The sequence below is a fragment of the Rhea americana genome, unplaced genomic scaffold, assembly GCF_003343005.1.
Source record: "Rhea americana isolate MKP2758 unplaced genomic scaffold, rheAme1 scaffold_7, whole genome shotgun sequence".
Lineage (NCBI taxonomy): Eukaryota > Metazoa > Chordata > Aves > Rheiformes > Rheidae > Rhea > Rhea americana.
In genome coordinates this window covers 3510287-3529917 of record NW_028186867.1, presented here as the reverse complement: position 1 = coordinate 3529917, position 19631 = coordinate 3510287, and the positions used below count along the sequence as shown (strand labels likewise).

At 34.8% G+C, this 19631-nt stretch overlaps 1 protein-coding gene across 9 annotated transcripts in view; it reads left to right on the top strand.

Moving 5' to 3' along the window:
* STS (steroid sulfatase) overlaps positions 1-19631 on the top strand; it is a 108863-nt gene that overhangs the window by 10116 nt on the left and 79116 nt on the right. For 5 of the 9 annotated variants that reach the window (XM_085321576.1, XM_085321569.1, XM_085321575.1 and 2 more), the window contains 3 exons: positions 13650-13802; positions 15716-15837; positions 18558-18680. In XM_085321576.1, the coding sequence (XP_085177702.1) occupies positions 13650-13802; positions 15716-15837; positions 18558-18680 (398 nt within the window). Of the gene's footprint in view, positions 1-859; positions 956-1649; positions 1738-13649; positions 13803-15715; positions 15838-18557; positions 18681-19631 lie in introns of all 9 variants that reach the window. The other 4 variants (XM_085321573.1, XM_085321571.1, XM_085321570.1 and 1 more) reach the window with 2 other exon arrangements.

Sequence of the window (19631 nt, the reverse complement as noted above, 5' to 3'; positions counted from 1 at the left end):
CCACAGAGATAAAAATTGGCTGTTTATTTATTTGGGGAAGTTGACAAGTTTTTTTTTTTTTTTAAGTTTGATCTGATTTGCTCTCTTTAATGCTTTTAACTACAAGACAGTAGCTACAGAGTTTTATGAAGGTGTGACTTGGACTCTGTTAACTTTCATTATCACCAATTGTCTACGCATCTTTGGAAATGCATCTTCTTCAGTTTCCTTGTTAAAAATAAGTGCATGGGCCAGGGAGATGGGAGGTGGGGAGTGGGAAGGGGGGAAGGATAATAATTACATACAGTAGCCAGCACTTGGCAAAGTTAAGTGAATGATTTTTCATCTTGGAGTCCTTGGACTTCCGGGAAGGTCTGTGTATAGTTTCGAAAAGAATACATAGCAAGAAAAACAGGATTATGTGTGATGTACAATAGTAATAATATTATAGATCAATTAGATTAATAGAGACTATTTCTAAATCAGTTTGCATATCCATGTACAAGTGTGAAAATGACTGATCTGAAATTATGCTTATAAAAGCTCTCTTTAACACAGTTTTTCTGAAGTTACTATATAGGTATTCTACATGAATGCTTAAAAGTGTATAGAAGGTGGAAATGTATTTGATATTCTTGCACCATCCTTGTTTTCCAAGAATATCATACAAAGGCTTTATCATTTGAAAAGCCTCACATATGATCYTGAGCAACAAATTAGAACTAGTTTCTTGATTAATCATGTATATTCATTTTGAAAACATATCTGTATTATTTCCTCATGTGAAGTAAGTTACTTTTTCAAGAGCAGGAGTTGTATATCAAGAAGAAATCTTTTTCAGCGTTGTCCTTCTTTCTTCCTCTCTACATTTCTCTTTCAGTTCATGTGACTGGACTTTCTCCCCATATACTGATAAGTGCAGAGCCATCTTCTTTGTAAGCTAGAAGCAGAAACTGAAACAATTTCGTGTTGCAAGGTAAAATGCCCTCCTGCCCCTATGGCTGTCTGTATATAGGTTTATTCTAAATATCGAGGTCGTGTATAGTTGGAGTTTGTGTTCTTTCACAGCTCAAAGTAAATTCTTCATGACAGGAAATTAACAATTATGAGAAGTCACAAAATACTCAGTGTTGTCTTTTCCTCATTAACTTAATGCAGTGTGTATTATATAAACAAGAAAAAAGGAATACTAAAAAATATTGTCTCCTCTTGACTATAGGATATTATCAAACATAGAGGCGAAATTTTTTAACAAGTGTTGCAGTGGATTAGAACATTCCCTACCTAATTGGGTTAAAAGGCCTTGTGAAAACAGAACAAACAAGAAAGCAGTGAATTCATGGTTAGAACATTTTCCTGCTCTACAGCAGTGTCTTTTTGCTCACCACTTAAGCTCTGTATGTTTAGAAAGGGATGTTAAAAGCATATGTTATTTTCATTACAAACTCTGCTTCAAGAATCAAATGCAAATGAACAGTTAAATAATTTTTTGAGAGGTGGGGGGGGATAAGTTCTGAAATAAACTTGTAGTTTTGAAGTGAGTCAGGGTTATGTGCATTGCAATAAAATCCCTTTAATTCAAAGAAGGAAACAAGCAAAACAAATATTTAAGTTGTATTAAATAATCTCTGTTTTTGCACTCTCATACACATCTATCCTACTGACTGGAGGCAAAACACAGTTACTGAGGGAACAGCATGCATTAGAGGAACCACAGAGACAGAGAGGATAACAAGGAATAATAGAGAAACAGAGAAGGTAAGGAAAACTGGATCACTTTTGGGTAGGCTGTATCTGCTAGTTTTATACTGAAAGTCTGCATTTCAGCATTTTTCTGAGACAAGAAGAAGGAAAGGAAATGGAAGAGGTGAAACCTGTTTAACCAAAGCAGGTATTGAACAGAATCTGACCGTACATACTGCTATGGATGTTTGTAATGACTCAATAATAATAATATAGTTTCCATACTTCCTGTTTTCTCACAAGCATATTTTCTACCTTTTGCCCTTAGGGTGTTCTCTGGACAGATTTTAGTAAACGCAGACCTGTATCTAGGTTTTAAATTCCTGTCAGACGAACAGCTAAGGTAGTTTTAAGGCAGGGAAAGCCACAGTAGCCAATAGGAAGGCCTGTGCACTACTCASCAGTGGAAGAGCATGTGTTGAGGTGAGGGAAGTCATGGGGGAGGCAATCAGAGAGCAAGAGCAGCACCAGTAGTTGTGATAGTGGAGTAGCAGTGATAATAGCAGTGCATGGGCAAGCAGAGTTGAAGAAGACGAGCACTACATCCGAGAGGAATAATTTCAGTCTGTGAGTTTGGATGRATGGCACAGTATGTGGGAATCTTGAATGGGAAGGAATTTGGAGTATGGTTTGGAAAGATTAAGCTTGCAGAAGTTAAGAGTTTGTGAGGTGTTTTCTTGATTGATTGTATAAGAGGAAATTTGAGGATGAAGAAAAGTGGAAGGAAGTTTGTTTAAGGTGAGAAAGGGATAGGAGGAAGTCAGGCCATTTGAGATGAGTTGCAAAGAAGTGCTTAACAAGAATTGGTGGCTATGGCACTCAGGGCTCTGAAAATGCAAGTTTGAACTGCCTCAGATTCAGAACACTAGGGATTTTTTATTTTCCACTTCCTGGATGAATATTTTAAATTCAAAGGCAGCAGTATAAAAATAAATGTTCTTTTTCCTATTATGTTAAGGAATCAGTTAATCAGCCATATTTGGAAGTGCACAGTCAGACTTGAATTCCTCTGACATTTTCTTAAACTAGCTAGGTTGGGGGTTATATGGTGTCATATGCAAACATACTTTCTGTAGAAATCAACAATCTTATGAAACTTAATTAGTTAGAAGTTAAAGTCAATAAACTAGTGAGCTACTTTGTTCTCTTTTTTGATAATGTTTATATTCTGCACCGACTGACAGCAGTGGAAACTGTGAAGAAGAAATTTAGAAGCTTGTGACGTAGGTTAGCCATTTACAAAAGTTATTCTTACCTATATAGGAAGCATCACATCTCCAGATAATGCAAGTTACTATATAACGAACAACTGGATATGTGAAGCTTAACAACAGTAGAGTATTAGTCCTGAAGAAAACATGTAGATGCAGAGTCATACACTCCTTGCTGATGAATAGAATCCGTCTTTTAAAACCACAATTATTTATTGTATCTAAAGACACAGGAAAAAGGGTAATATCCTTTCTGGAAAACTTATTTAAAGACATTCTGAGAATGATTTAAAAAGCAGGTTATTCATTTCAAACATACTTGCAGCATGCTCCAGTCGAGGTCAAAAGAATTGTACTTGGAGACCCTGRAGCTATTGTTGAGAAAGTGCTCAAATGTTTGAAAAAAAAAGATAGTTGATAGTGATGTGCCACAAGAAAATGGAAAACACAATACTTCTTACATTTTTAATACTATTAAAATGTCATACAAGATAAGATAACAATGAAGTGAAATGAGTGTAGTCTACAGCTAATGATACATTTCATTCATTTGTGGCRTCGAGACTCTGTTAACTCATATGTGCAAAGACATGATCTCCTGTTTTAACAGCAAGAACTTAAAAAGTTTTCTGTTGTCCCTATGAAAGAGAGACAAAGTATGAGAGAAGGAAGGAGGGGTTGGGGGGTGGAAGGGACAGGCGTGGTCTACTTAGAGGCAGCGGAAGGAATTTCTTAATCCTTTGTGGCTTAGATGATTGCTGGTTTTCCTGTATTGCTCTAACACAACATACATAATCTACAATGTTTCTTTTTCTCTCTTCTTCTATTTTTTTTCCTTCTGTCAGGCCCTTAAGGGCCTCCTTAGCTTCTTGTTGTACTGTATGCAGATACTTTCAGAATTATTTACTGATACAGATATCATTCTTTTTAAGACTTTAATTCTACTTGTTGCTTAATCCTATTATGTTTAAATTGCATCCTTTAAATATTCTGCTAAGCTAAGTATATTCACAATTAATTCTTTTTTTTTGATGGAGGAGCAAGTCAGCTGTTCTTTTTTATGCTTATTGAAAATAATAAATGATTAAGGCTTTGGCATTGGGATAAAAATTTGGCTAGTATGCAAGTATATGCTAATATCTTTGCCCCTTGGCTTGCACATTTCTCATGAGAAGTTTCTGATCTATGTAGTTTGCAATCAGACAATTTTATAGCCACCACAAAGCTCAAAATCCTTATCTTCCTAATTGCATAAATATTCTTTCCAGGGTAAATATCTTTTTGGTTTTTAAGCCTAATTCATGATCGTTGCCTTTTTGTTTCCAAATCTATTTTCCAGTAATTGTATTTGATTTTAAAACTGTTTTGTGCTTTTAGTGGTTGCAATGACTAATGCAAGTGGAATCCATCTGTGTTAGAGCTAGTTAGAAAAAGGCTTCCTATCTTACTAATTTTTTAAAAAAATCTTCCTGAAGGTATTTTTCTACTATGTTAATTGAGGCAGGGTGAAAAATGTGAATGGCTAATTCTATTCTCTTTGTTCTASTTTCTCATTAGGTCAGTGAAAAACACTTAAGAGCTACAGAAATACTGTTTTGCCTAGAACTCTTTCAGTTATCTTTAACCCCTTTCAATGTAGTGAGAATATCTCATTGCTCAAAAGAGCAATAAAAAAAAAGTGGTTTGGTTTCACTTTGTAAATTCTCAACAGGCCGTTTTTCCAGGTGTAAAAATAAAAGAGAAAAATGTCTTTTTGAGATTGGGGATATTTTTAAAAACTTACATTTTTTGTTTTAAATTTGGTTATTTTTTTCTGTCTAAATTTTACCGTTAAAAAAATCCATTTTTTCTTGAGACATGTTCGTAACTATTGCAAAACAAGAACAYATTATTTACTGAATATTCTGGCTAATGGAAACCAGTAGAAGTAGTTTAATACTGAATTCGTCCAGCGCTTCTCATTTGAACTTAAAGAGCCAGAGTGGTGCTATGGTGTGTTTACCAGCAGGTTGGTAAACTGAGATAGCTGAAAATGCAGACACAAGTGGTACTGTGTTGCAATAAGGATAAAGGTGGAAGAGGGGGAGGGTGTTTCCTGTTTTTCTGGKTTTTTTTTTCCCCCTATTAATCTTTCTGGGAAAGAGTGCAAACATTCGAAGTAGATAGTATTCCCGACAGCCATTTCCTCTTGATTAGTTTACTTACCTTTTTAACACAACAGTGCTTAGTCCTAACAGTGGGACAGACTGAACAGCTCTTTGTTGGGAGACTGGAGGGCTACTTGCAGCAATCAGCTGATCTGAGTACATCGTGTGATAGACATACCCTTGCTCTCTTTTTTCCTACCACTTACGTGAGAGGACAAGCGTGTGCATCACTGTCACATAAGCAGAATGAGTGCATTCCCCATCATGTGATGAGAGTTGAGGGCATGTATGATCTGTGGGCATGTGAATAGGTGCACTCCAGTGAAATGAGCCAAATGCCCGCTTTCCACAGTGCACATGCACATTAACAGTCTTGCTGTCATATGTCAGGAGCTCCAGTGTTTTTCTTTTGTACAAGGATTGCATGAGATAATACGATCAAGGTGACTGGCAGATCACAAAATGTTTTAAGTTTTCCAGTAAGTATCTCTGTTTGAGACAGAATGTATACCTGATTGCTATATAACCTGGAAATTCACCATACATATATGCATTTCTTGGAGAAAAGTTTAAGCTTAAACTGATGAAGAATTGTCCCTAGTTCTCCGAGTTCAGTGGGATTACTCAGAGAGTAAGAAATTGTTACACCAGTAAGGTTAGTAGAGCAATTCTTACTTTTTGTGAAGTTATAGTGGTTGGTGGCCATGAAAAGTTGCTTGGTGACATTTTGTGCTGAACACATGCAAACAGATTCCCACCGACAAGGTGGCTTCTTTTTCATATGCCCCTAGTTTAACCTAGGTGTTTAGGCTTTCTAGTTTCTGGAAAAAGATCGTGATCATCACTTGCAACACTTAATTATAGCAGTCTTGAGAAGACATGACTCATCCCCTTGAGGTACCTGTCTCTGTTAATTATAGAGGAAGCCTAGATAATTAGCTCAGACTAAATTCTTTAAGATGAATAAATTCAGATGGGTTGGATTGTACCATTAGTGCCAGATGTATATGGCTATCTAGGCATTTACTTCTATATGTGTAAAATTATATCGGCTGTATGCATCCTTAGCTCTATTTTGGTATCTGGTACAGTGAGCTCTATTAGGAGCCCCTGAGTGCTGTCATAATGCAACTGTAAATAACAATAGAGCTGTATTAAGAATAATAATTCCACACTTTGAGAACAAACTAATGCAAATACAATTTCTTTTCTCTTTAAATGGAATGTCTTTTTGGAAATAATATAAAATACTGATAATTATATTTATTCACCAATGTGCTCCTTGCTATTCTTATATAGCAAAGCAATATTAGCTAGCTGTTTCCATGCAGGAAACAACTTTGACTGGAAAAATAGTTGTTGATAGAGGAAATGCAATGATATTATGTTGCAAGATCCAAAGCTTTGGTCTTAATAGACTCCAGAGGATGCTAGTGAGTAACTCAGGGTAGGAATGTGGATTTTTTTTCACTAGGTTTCATGTCCATCCTCTAACAAACATTTGAAGGCTACCATTCTGGTGGGAAAAGGCCTAGAAACTGTTTTCAAATTGTATGAAATTGAAGTTTAGTGTGAAGTGGTTCGCCATTTGTCTTACTGTCCCTTCAAAGACCACAGCTTATATACTTCAGTCCTGTCCACTGTCCCTAGGAAGGCTGTGTATTGGTGGAATTTACTACCTTTGTCCACTGTATTGCCTGTAATTAGACATTTTTTGTCCTTTTTAAACATTATGCCATGTATTACTCTAGATATGAATGAGAATCTGGGAGGTACCAATTTGACTCTCTTCAGGAGGAAATAAATACATTTTAATCAGTCAGAGATGAAGCTTAGGGTATATATGTTGGTCCAATTCAAATGGATGTAACCTAACTCTTCTGTTAATTCCATGTGTGAAACTCGCCACCCTGTAGAACTGTACAGTCTTTGTCTACTTGCTTAGTATAAAAGCAGAGGTACAGAAGTAATTTTTATCATGCAAGTTCTTCTTTGTCATGCCCATTTGACACCCTTGAAAAAGGCAGTATCAAAAGCAGACATCTCACAAATTTGGTTCTGGTATGTAACAAAAATAGGAGTGAACAGCTTTTAAAACTATTATTGCAGATGGAAATTGTAGGAAGGTACATAAGCAGTACATAAAGTACATAAGCAGGTGTCATGTTAGGTTGGTTAATACAGCATTATAAAGTTCTTATTCTAATAGGTTCACATATTAAAACAGGTATTTAATAATAGTGTTTGTCAACAGCATCTGCACATTTTGTCAGTCAGCATCTTGTAATATTTACTGAAGTTGATACAGATTTCAGAAAGGAAGCTTTCTCATCTCATGTTTATGCTTGATGAACATCTAATAGTGATTTATTATGTATTTCTGCTAAACACTAAATACGTGCTCAGAGGCACTGACCTAAAATTCCTTTAAAGTGTTAGAGAGTGCAAGACAGAGAAGAGATGCATCCTTCACATGTGCTCAGACAATTTAGTAATGTACAGTTACTGAATTTGAAATATATCTTTTAAATTCTTTAAAGCACTTCTCTGGTTTTAAGGAAGTGACCTGACACAATCAGCAGTTACTCATGTTTAGTTTTKGGGGTTTTTTTGTTTGTTTGTTTGTTTTTCTGTTTTTTTTTCCTTCTTTAAGGAATTCTCTTTCTCAGGAAGGTGGATAACTGGCAAAATATAGCATGTTATCTTCTGTTTCTTTATTATACTGCTGACCATAGCCCACACTGAAAATGAAATTACTCATAAATATTTGACTAACAGATGGAATGTTGTGAAACTGTAATAATGGAAAAAAGTATATCCACTAATACATGTATGTAGCTACACATTTTTATTTAATGAATAAAATAATACTAGTAAATCACAGAAGATAATCTTCTTTCATTCATGTTAGAATTTATTACAGAAAAAATATTATTTATTAATATTGCCGTGAATTCTGGAGTTTAGTTGAGATTAAAGTAGTAAACTCTTGAGAGACCATTTTAAAAACATACCTACATCAAACTTAGATCTGGCGAAAGCTTTGTTGTTTTGTCTAGGTATGAATCAGTCCTAGTTAGTAATCATGATAAAGTAATCATCATAAACAAGAAATATGTTTTTTGTTACTGTGTTATTCCCAGCTCACACTAAGTGAAATTTATGCTTTACAATGAAACAACTTTTAATGACTTAAATACAGATTTTCATTTATGTACATAATTACCTAAAACTGCATGTTGAAATCTAATAGAACTTTTCAGAAAAGCATTCCTGTATTTGTATATGTAAACAGATATGCCTAACCTCTTTTCCCACACTGTGACAGGGCTGAATGCAAATAATTTCCAACCTAGAAAACAAATAGTCACCTTAGTCTGGCACAGTGCCTAACCTGTAGATAAGATGTTAAGATGCTTGTGTCACTTACAGTTTTTTAGGGAAAGGGGAAACATGTAAAAACCATGTCAAATGTGCCTGGACGTGAGAAGTGTTCCTTGGAAAGAGCTGAAAGTCCTGGCTGCAGAGGGCTGGAGAGGATTTTTAGGTGTCTTACAGTGAAGGAGGAGAAATAACTTTTTTTTTTTTTTTTTTAATCAGCATTATGAAATAGTTTACACTATCAAAAAAAAAAGAGGCAATGATGTTATTGAAACTGAATTACTACTGGTCAGTTAGGATGTCATAACTGACTTATTGTATGGACTTAGCCCATTGCAAATGCAAAGTAATGTTTGTATGAATGAATTAACAGTAGCAACAGATATGACTGACTGTAAGAGAAGAATTATTTGAAACTTTTGAATGACCAAAATACCAAATTGAATACTGTTTCGAATATCAAAAAATTATTACTTAATAGTAGAAATTACTTCACCATTTGTTACAATTTAAAAACTTAAATTTATGGTTCTCCTGAAGCCAAGAAATTTTCTCTTTGCTGAGTCTTACTGGAGAAAGAGGAGGGCCATCTTTCACATTATTGACAATATAAATTTTAATGACTCTTAGGGAAATTAAGATGGAGTTCTGACATTCATTTAAGCAGGTAAAGTCATTTTTTTACATAAAGCTTAAGGATAGCACAACATTTTTAAGGAGAGGAATATCTTCAAATTTGCTTATTTCATCAAAAATATACTTTCCAGAGTAAAGGATTCTGCAGACATATATTAAAAGAATAGTTACAGATAAATTGCTTAATCAAACTGAATAAATCAGTTGGGATGGTTCAATTGGGAAGATAGAGTCAGGATAAGATGTAGCTAATTGATGAAAAAAGTAGCCATAATTCTAATTCACGTGAGGAAAAAGGAAAAAAATCTTCAGTTTCTTTCTGATTTGCCAACAGTTTTTGTGCAGAAAACTAAAACACAAAATGAGAAGTGTTTGGTAAATTCGTGTGAAATAAAGACAAATAATGGATAATTTCTATTATTTGCTTATATCTGTTTTAACCTTACACATTTATTCTACACTAAATTTGTTTTAACATGAGTGAACAAACTATATTAGAATACCAATACTGTAATTTGAAGAAAAGCAGAAAAAGCAGGATGTGTGCATGTATACACCCATATGCATGTGCAGATGTGTATGTGGGCACGTTGATCTGTGTATGTTTGTATGTATGTTCATATGTATTAATTGCATTTTTGTAGATTGCAATAGCATGATTCTATGAATGGAAGTGAAATAGTTATATGGCTCCTATTGTATTAGGAAATTAAGCACTATCTGAAATCTCTTCAAGCCAGCAACCACCTTGGGAGGAAAGGATGTATTATTAGTCCTATTTTACCATAAAGGAAGTGAAGCAAGGATTCAAAACAGCACTTACATGTCTAACATGTAATTAAGGGAAAATGTTGACACCTGAGTCTAGAATGTAATCCTTTAAAGCTGAAGCCTGTGTAGGATGTTGTGGAGGTCCAAAAAATGCAAATTGGTTCAGCGTGGTCTAAAACAAATTCATGCAGGAAAAAAGGTCCACGGTGAGCTGTTGAATAATGTGCTGTGTATATATCTTCAGCCCTTAAGTACTCATTGCCAAAAGCTGGAAGGATACATAAGTGGAAGAATGTATTTGGCAAGCTTCTTAATGTTCTTTCCTTAAGCATTTGGTTTGGCCTCTGTTGGAGACCAGATACAAGGCTAAGTAAACACTTCATCTGATTCAGTGTAATCATTTTCATGTTAAGTCTGTATGCCTAACTATTCCCCATTAAATACTCTGGTGTGACACAGAGGTACCACAGCATTTCTTCCTTTCCCTTTCCTTTTCCCTTTCCTTTTCCCTTTCCTTTTCCCTTTCCTTTTCCCTTTCCTTTTCCCTTTCCTTTTCCCTTTCCTTTCCCTCTTTCTTTTTTTTTTACATACTTCCCTTTATACCGCTGTATTTCTTTGCTGTTGTCTGTTCCACTCAGTTTTTTCCATCTCATTTGTCTTTGTTTTCCAAACATGGCCCTTCAAGATGCATGACAGTTTGCTGTGCAGAGAGCAGGCTGGGATTTTGTTGGGAGTTTGTTTTCTTCCTTTCACTTTATGAACCTCATATCAGATGAAGATGAACAGCCCAAAACCTGAGAGCGCTTACAATATGCGTTTAGACTGGTCCCAGCAGTACTGTGTCACAGACATCTTTCAGTAACACATTTTGGTTGATTTGCAAACTGAGAACTGGAGCTGTTAGGAGGCTAACCTTTCCAGAGATAAATAGATAATAAGACATTTTCAGTGACTTTGCAAATGACAATGATTTAATTGCTCTTAGGAACAGGTCTCTTAGCTTAGCTTTGTAGATGATGTTAAAATATTATATGAGGAGGTTTGATAACATAAACAGTGGAAGATTTTAAACTTTGTCCATGATAATTAATTTCTTACATATTTCAATGAATAGAATGCTGTCTTTCATCCTGCTGATGCTTGTCTCTACAAAGATTTGAGAACTCTTTAAGATGAACAATATTCAGTTAACTGCTAAAATATTTCACACATTTATTATATTTCTTTCATTCTGGAAAACAAAATACTCTACTGAGGTTTCCAAGAGTACCTTTGCTCTGTTAAAGGCCAGTGAATTTGCTATCTTTAGAGGCTGAAGACCCCTCACATATTCAAAAAGACTTCTCTCCATAGCTCTATACATACCAAATGCTCTATTTTTACTCTTTAAATTGTTGTTTGTGAAATCTACCAAAACCAGCTAACTCAGTGCCTGTAAAATGATTGTTTTATTAGTAGCAGAAGTGTATATTTTTAGATTTTATTCAGAGGTAACCATAGACAATGCAAAGCCTATGAGACAGAAAGTACCCAACGATTCCATGAAATAAATGTGCAGATCTTGTGAGTGTCCATGTAATTCAATATATATCACCAATATATATTTTCACCCTCCCTATTATCATGACCATTAACACCCATGCAGCAGAGTAGGAACATAAGATGCTACAGCAAGTTGTTCCTGTCCTGTAAGAGTCAATGTGTTAGTTGCTGTCCTGAAACATGTGGGAGGCCATTCAAGGGAAGAAAAGTAAATTTACTGCACAGATTAAAAATCTGCAGTGTGGCAATTGCTGCATAGCACTATTAATGTGATAATTTGATGAAGAATTGATTAGATGTATCCAGCCAAGCAGAACTGCATTAAAACTTTTAGTATTAACATTGGTGTATATATTTTTCATGTCTGAAACAAAGTACATTGCTTTTCATGAAATGAACCATATAACATTTTATTGAAAATCATAAGACTGGAACCTTTAGATGCTCTCAATAGAGGTCTATGTTGGAACCTCCACCAAGGAGAGGAAAGATCAGTAGGTTATAAAGTGTACATTCAATGCTAAAAAAATAACTAATATACTTACTAACATTTTACCCTGTATGTGAGCCAGCACTAAAAGAGGACACACTTGCATGTGTGCTTTCTGATAGAATGGCAATAATGGAAGTTGGGAATCTCAAATCGCGGTCTGTATTGCTTGATCCCCGCTATCTGTGTCTCTTCTCACTTGTATCAGTCCTGAGCCTTCTCCACCCAGGCTTTTCTTTCCAAACAATTCCCTTCATCTTCCTTAATCGTAACTCCTCTGCTCTTTCCTCCCTGCTGCTCCGAGTTTGCTCACTTCCTCAATTTCTTTGCCTGCCCTAGCGTTGCATTATCCCTTTCAGCTTCTTAAACCCTCTATCAATCTTCATTTCTACCCCTCATTTCTCATTCCAGATGGCTCCGAGTTTCCTTCTTTGCTCTTTATTCTAGACTGTGCAAGTTCTTCCAGTTCAGCTATTTAATATTTTCTAAAGCTGCTTTTATCCACCACGTCTTACTGAACTATGAATTTGTCTTCCTTGATGTCTGGTCTCTTTGTATGAACTCTTCTAGTTGTCTACTTTATCTTGTCTCTAGTTATTTTTATCTACCATAACTCACTGATTTCATTTTTTGACCTGCTATCCCCAATCTCTTCTGAAATTCTTGTTTCCAGTTCCTTTTCCTATTCTTTCACTTACAAATTTCTACCTCAGTCTTACTTTCCTCTTCTTTCCTTCTTGTCCCAGCATAAGCCAGTGTCTAGATCTGACTCTTGCTTCATCTGCATTTGAAAAAGACTGCCTGCGTCCGGAAAAGATACGTTGCCAAGGGCAGAAGGGAGAGTGTCTCTTTTGTTTTATAATGTATATACCTGGCACTGTCCATCACAGCCTAAGGGAGTCAAGTTCACCTGAAACATTTATCAATGAAGATTAAAATTGAGATTTGAAAATCCCTGTTTTGGAAAAATAATATTCATACTATTCACATCAGCAAAGAAACTCTGCCTTTATCATAAAAGATTATAATAGTATGTACTATTGTTTGTAATACATTATTCTAATTGCTTTAAATTCAGTATAGCATTATCACTCTTGACTGACCATTGTGATCTGGTATCAGATATTTTTACATAACTTTGCTGTAGGGCCTGATTTTTAAAAGATTTATGATTTTTTTTTTCTTTTTTAATAAAAACATTCATTTCAGTAATCTTATCCCCTTTCTCCTAATGTTTATTCTTATGAAGAAACTCCATACAGATTTTTTTTTTCTCCTATTGAAGATAATTTCAGTCATTTACTTCAGTGGCAGAATTAAATGAACATTGAAAATTGTGGTCCTAAATGATTTCAGTTTCTGTGTTCCTCAAAATAAATTTAAGCCTAAAAGAAAAAAAAATATTTGGTCTCATGATTTATTGATAGTGCATCTGTTTCTACAAAAGTATTGTCACTGAGGTTGCTGCTGTTCTGTTTGTTTTTATTTCAAGGCTTCATCTCTGAGTGGAAGGGATGGAAAGGGACATCAGATACACATTACATGCATTTTTAATTAAAAAAAAAATATGAGAGCGATAATAAGGTTAAAAAAGTCTCTTGAAAAAAAGCCAAAAAATTACAATCTAATTTTCTCCTTCTCTTCTATGATGGAATCCAAGTCAATAATGGAAGTAAATTAGAGAAACAGTTGAATAATAAAAAAGTGTTATCTTTGTCTATAATATTTCCACTTGCTCTTGCACACCAGGAAGAAGATGAGGCTTCTTTTATTTCTATTAATTTGCCAGTGTGCCATAAAGAATGTCAGTAGTCACAGTGCTTCGAATCCCAACATCATTTTGCTAGTGGCTGATGATCTTGGTATTGGAGACCTGGGATGTTACGGAAACAGAACCTTACGGTATGATGATATGTTTGGGGGAATCATGTCTTTTTTATTTAATTTTTCTATAGATTTGTAAAGTTAGTAAAGCAGAAATGTTCTGCAGAATAGAATGTTAAATCTTTGCTTTTTAAAATAATAATAATAAGAAGAAAAGGCTTAGTTTTTGTAGCTTATCCCACTAAAGCATTGCACTTTAAACAGATAACTGAGCAACCAAAATAATTTTAAAATCCAATAAAATGTAATGAATAATTTTCTTTAAAAAGTAATTTGGCACAAATATGAATTAAACATATTTTGAAGAGGTCTTGTGATTTGAGAAGAACTTGTTACTAACCATTTGGAAAAACAGTTCTCATTTTTTCCTTCTTTTGTCTTTGTACTGTAGTGATTTAAATTCATTAAAACCAATGTTAATATACCTGTTCCCCAGGGGGATCATTACTGCTAAATTAGGTGTGATGCTTGTGAGTTGATCTACTCTGTTGTGTTTCGGTGGTGCAAAATAACACTGAGATCAGGTTAAACAGTCCATTCAGACTAAAGGCACTGTCCTGTTGAATGTTAAGTGCCTTGTTCCTGTTGAAGTTAGTTGGAAGTGAAAGCTCCTCCTAACTCACAAAAACAACTTATTTTACAGCCTCTAGTTTTAACCAATAAAAAAAGTATGTAGCACAGATGTTTGTGTCACCCCTTCTACCCCTACAAAGGATCAGAAATACTGAAAGAACTCTAGGATTAAATTTTAGAGTATGAAGAAACTACATCACACTGCTTGTTGTCTATAGGTGAAATAGCAAAAAAGCTTCTTGGAAAATTAATGTTTCTGACTGTATTCAAATAGAATACAGTCAGAATGGGAGGATGTAATGTGCCTTGAGGTCATGATCATTAATCTTCCAGGTCAGAGACTTACTAAAGCATGCTGCAGTTCCTGGCTAGTCTGCCAGATGATTTTTTGTTATTTATTTATTTATTTTTCTGTAGAACCAAAGGCACAGAATTTAATCCTGCAGAAATCAATTTTCATATGCATGAGGACAAGGTTCACATGCAGATATGAAAACTTGGAAGTGCTTCTGGATCGAATATTACAGATGTAGTCTGTAAACATYATTAATGCAGAGATTAAGGAAGAGTCATAATTATTTGAATCTCTCCTAATAAATTATTATATCCATCTTCCTCTCCCTTCCCCCTCAAAAAGATCCCATAATATCGTATAATATTGAGATGCTATTATACCTTTTTGAAAAAAAAAAACAGTGGAATTTTTTTTTTTTCTGGGCAGGCACTTTACATTTTTCCATGCGACCCCTCTTTCTTCATCTGATGTAATTTTACTGATGAGCCAATGACTGTGACAYTGCACAGGTTATAACTGTCTTCCCTATCACAGATTTCCGCCTCTCTGTCTAGGGCAACCGATGATACTTTCACTCTCTCTGTGGGACAATCAGATCCCAAATGACCTCATTATTGTCTCTATTCTTTGAAATTTTACAGGAGAAAAGGAAGAAGTACAACCAAGTAAGCAGGGAGTAAGGAAGCAGCAACTTTCACCAGTCTTCTCCCCTCCCCATTGTTGAAGCAGAAGGGCTATATAAGTAGTGGAGTTAAGGTTTGGGGTGAATGAATGCATAAAAAAAAGTTGAAATACAACAGGAACAGGTGTCACAGAGCAGTATCATGACAAGTGGATGAAAGTGGGGGAAAAAATAACACAATACTATAAAACCATTTTGGTATTAACACCTAATAAATGCAAACGTATTTGCAATAATTTTATTTAAACTTTCAACACCACCATGATTTTAATAATTTGCATACACTGATCTTAACTTGATATTTTTAATAATTTTTGCCTCAGATATTTAATCTCACCATGCCCATTTCTAAATAATTTTATTTCAATTATGTTTTTCTAGAACCCCTAATATTGACAGGCTAGCTGAGGAAGGTGTGACACTTACTCAGCATATAGCAGCATCCCCACTGTGTACTCCAAGCAGGGCAGCTTTCCTGACAGGACGGTATCCTATCAGATCAGGTAAAATTCCATATTGCTATTAATATGTGTATCTTATTTAATTTACAGTAAGCTGTGTGCATTTTCCTGTCCTTTTTGATGTCTTTATCATCATCAGATTGGGTTTTTAGGTCAGTACCTAATCAAGCTTAGTACATTCAGTCAACATTTGAAATCTTCCATACTTGGGAAATTCTTATGTTTCAGAATTCATACAAAAATATATTTTTTTAAGAAAAGGAATTATTTAAAGTACTGGGGAAAGCACCTGATTTAGGTTATTTAAAGTGGAAGTAACAACAAGTTTTCATAGACTTGTTCCACTATCTAAATGATGGAGGCCTTTTTGCTTCCTTGTTTGCCTTCAGGCTGCTCCCAGAGTGGTGAGGGCAGCCTGAGTGCTGAACATCACAGAGGATTCCACGGGGCCTCAAATTGAGCCAAATACCTTAGCTATTCCTGTAGAAACATGAAAATAACGTTTGAGAGCAACATCTAGACACAGGAACACTGTGAAAACAGTGAAATGGCACTGAAAGCCCATTGTTCCTTCAAAGGAAAGTCAGCAGTGATTTACTTACCAAATGTCTAGGAAGACATAAGACAAAACTCAGTTTAAACCCTCTTGCTGAGATATTTCTGTTTCATCAAAACCTTTTGGTTTAAACAAATTAATATTTTTTTTTTCTGATGGAAATTCATTAGGATATTCCAGCAACTCTCCAACCTGGGAGAAGAAAGCAAAAATCCTCCCTTCTTCCTAAGTATTTTTGCTTCATATCTTCCCATTCACAATACTAAGAATCCTACAATTACATGTAACTTTAATAACTTTTATTACTTCTAAGGAGCCTAATGCAAAGCCCATTTAAGACAATAAAGACTCATCTGTTTACTTTAATGGGCTGGGACTAAGCCCTTCACTGCTTAACCATGCAACTTTAACATTCTCTTAACATAATTTTTAACAAGGATCATTATACATTAATCAGATCACTTGTTCATTAGTGATAAAACATCCTGTCCTTGCTTCTGGGAATGAAAGCAAAGCAAGACTCTGGAGCCTACTTGATATGTTCATGTTCATTCAAATCAAGTAACAAGCTGCTGCAGAAGTGCTAGCTAATATAGCTCACTAAATTTTCCATTACATTCTGCTGAAAAGAAAAAAGTCTATATGTGTTATAGCTATACTACTATTAATATTTGCTGCAGGTATAACCACAGGTCACTTTCCATTATGATCCTTGTTCTTATTTCTGAAAATTTGATGTTTGAACTGTTTTTTTTTTTTTTTTTTTCTTCTTCTTGGCTGATCTGCTCTCAGTCATACCTAATCATTTCCATGTATCTACAAAAATTGGACTTTGTCTTAATTCAATTAGGAATTACCAAATATGGACTACTTCCAAACATCAGTGAGGAGCTAATACAGGATTATTATGGAAGATACTAGAATCAGAGTGAGGAAAAAGAAAAAAAAAAAGAAAGAAAGAAATGTAAAAATCCTACTTAATAGAGAGGAAGAAAAATATTCCAAAATGCAGGAACTTGGTAAAACACCCCAGAGAAGGTACTGATGAAAAAAAAAATGATTCTGTACGTTACTTTGATGCCAGTAACTTAGTGAAATTACACTGATTTCAGTTATGAGAGTTTGAAGTACACCTTCAAATAAAGTACAGATATATATGACTAAAACTGCCTAAACTGTTGATCAATAAAACTGAGTATGTTGAATAAAGGTGAAAAACTGAAGCAACATTTGGGTAGGTGGAGCTGTCTTTAATAAACTAGTATAGCAAGTCTTTTTCTCTTCTAAAGGATACCCAAGGGAAGATTCTGGTTGCCTACATTAGGCATGTAATTTTGGCAGTGCAATTATCCAGTTGCATAATTCAGACTTCCTGAAGATACACCTGCACAGATTTGTGTAGCTACTTCTTTGTTCTGTCTATATTCTGAGCCAATTCTCATCTGGAATCCCAATAATCTAATTTTCATAAACCTGAACTCCCAAGTTCTTCATACTGGGTAGAGGTATGCATAAGCTCAAGTGTATAGAAATTACTGTGTCTTTTTTAGATATTTTCTTATTAGCTTATATGTGATGCTGCTTTAATGCACCCAGACTGGGACTTAAGAATGTCTGTTCATGCCATTTGAGCATGGGGCCTCTCCTACAAAATCTGAGTATACTAGCCAGTAGATTACTGAATCAGATTTTTTCCTGCTCTTTTTTGATGATGATATTTTATGTGCCTGGTTGTAAAATTTTCGTGTTTCAATTATCTTCTCTCAAATAGTCTTATAGACTTGAAAAAAAAACATGTATAAGGAAAGTCGACATACTGAGAATAGAACTTGAGAGCGCTCACTCTTAGTCTCCAGCTCCATTCCTTCCCTTTACAGAATAAAAATGAATTATGCGAGCTCAACTTCTTTCAGATGTTATACCTCAGAATGTCCACAGAAGGGGCTACATCCATTTACGTGATAGCTGGCTGCACAATTATAAGTAGAGAATTTTCTTTTTTTCTACTCATCAATTTCTGGTGATAGTACAGAAATGACCTTGCTTAACTAAATGGATGACTGGGTCTGCCACTTACATTTCATAATAACTAGTGGCAATATGTTACTTAGGTGATACTACTTAAAGGAGAAAGTGCATGTAGAAGGAATGTATGAAAACCATTTCACTGTATTATCCAAGTTTCATTCGCTTTTGTTGTATTTAGGAATGGCTGCCTACACACGAGTTGGTGTCTTCTTATTTGCTGCCTCTTCTGGAGGGCTTCCTTTTGAAGAAATAACTTTTGCAAAACTCCTGAAGCAGAGAGGTTACTCAACAGCTCTAATAGGTAAAATTATTCAAATACACAATGTTATTTTTCATTCATTTCAATCAAAAGTGCATTAACTTTCCATGTAAAGTGTTAAATGTCTGCATTAAGCCTTTTCCTCACAGCATAATGAGTTTATTATTTTTCTAATACAAAGCTGAGCACATTCCCATGCATATGTGAAACAATAATCATGTAAGTATGTCTAATTCACTAGTACAATTGTAGTCTCATTGTGCAAAGTACTGAACAAATGTGTAACAAATTGAAAATCAGTCCATTTCATGAAAATTCTTCAATGTAAGTTTAAAATAGGAATCTGATTGCAACAGAGAGAAAGTGAGGGATTAGGGTGCAAATCAGGGCAGCAATAGGATTCATTTCACCTGTCTTGAGATATCTTCATAATGTAGATAATTTTACTTGAGCTAACCATGTGGATTCTTAGTCATTAGAGGGAAATGGTCATTTCTAGGAAGTTTGTCTTATATTATGGCAGATGTTTAATATAAATATGTATGTTTCTCTTGTTATAAAGATAGTCTGACAAGCAACTTAGACATAAATGTCCAATGATGGGTAAGAGGGACCTCACTGTATAACATTAAAGGAAATTTAAATGAATATTATAAAAGTAAAGCATTTAAATTTTGAGAAAAGTTTTTTTCCTAATTTTACTCCTGAGGTATTCCACATTGCTCACATTTCAGCAGATGTATGTGAAATACAGCTTATATTAAGTAATATACATTGTCTTTCTATACTGAAATTGTCAGGAAATAGATCTTTAGAAAGCATCATACAGGTACGTTACTTTGTTCCTTTAAAAGCTGGATGCACCAACTTGATTGGTAAATGTGACAAAAGCTTACAACTTGGGGCATAGTTTTTTATTTAAAAATCAATCTGTTTAGCAAGGCCAGCAATTCATATCATCATTTAAAAAAAAATCCATACCATGTAGCTACC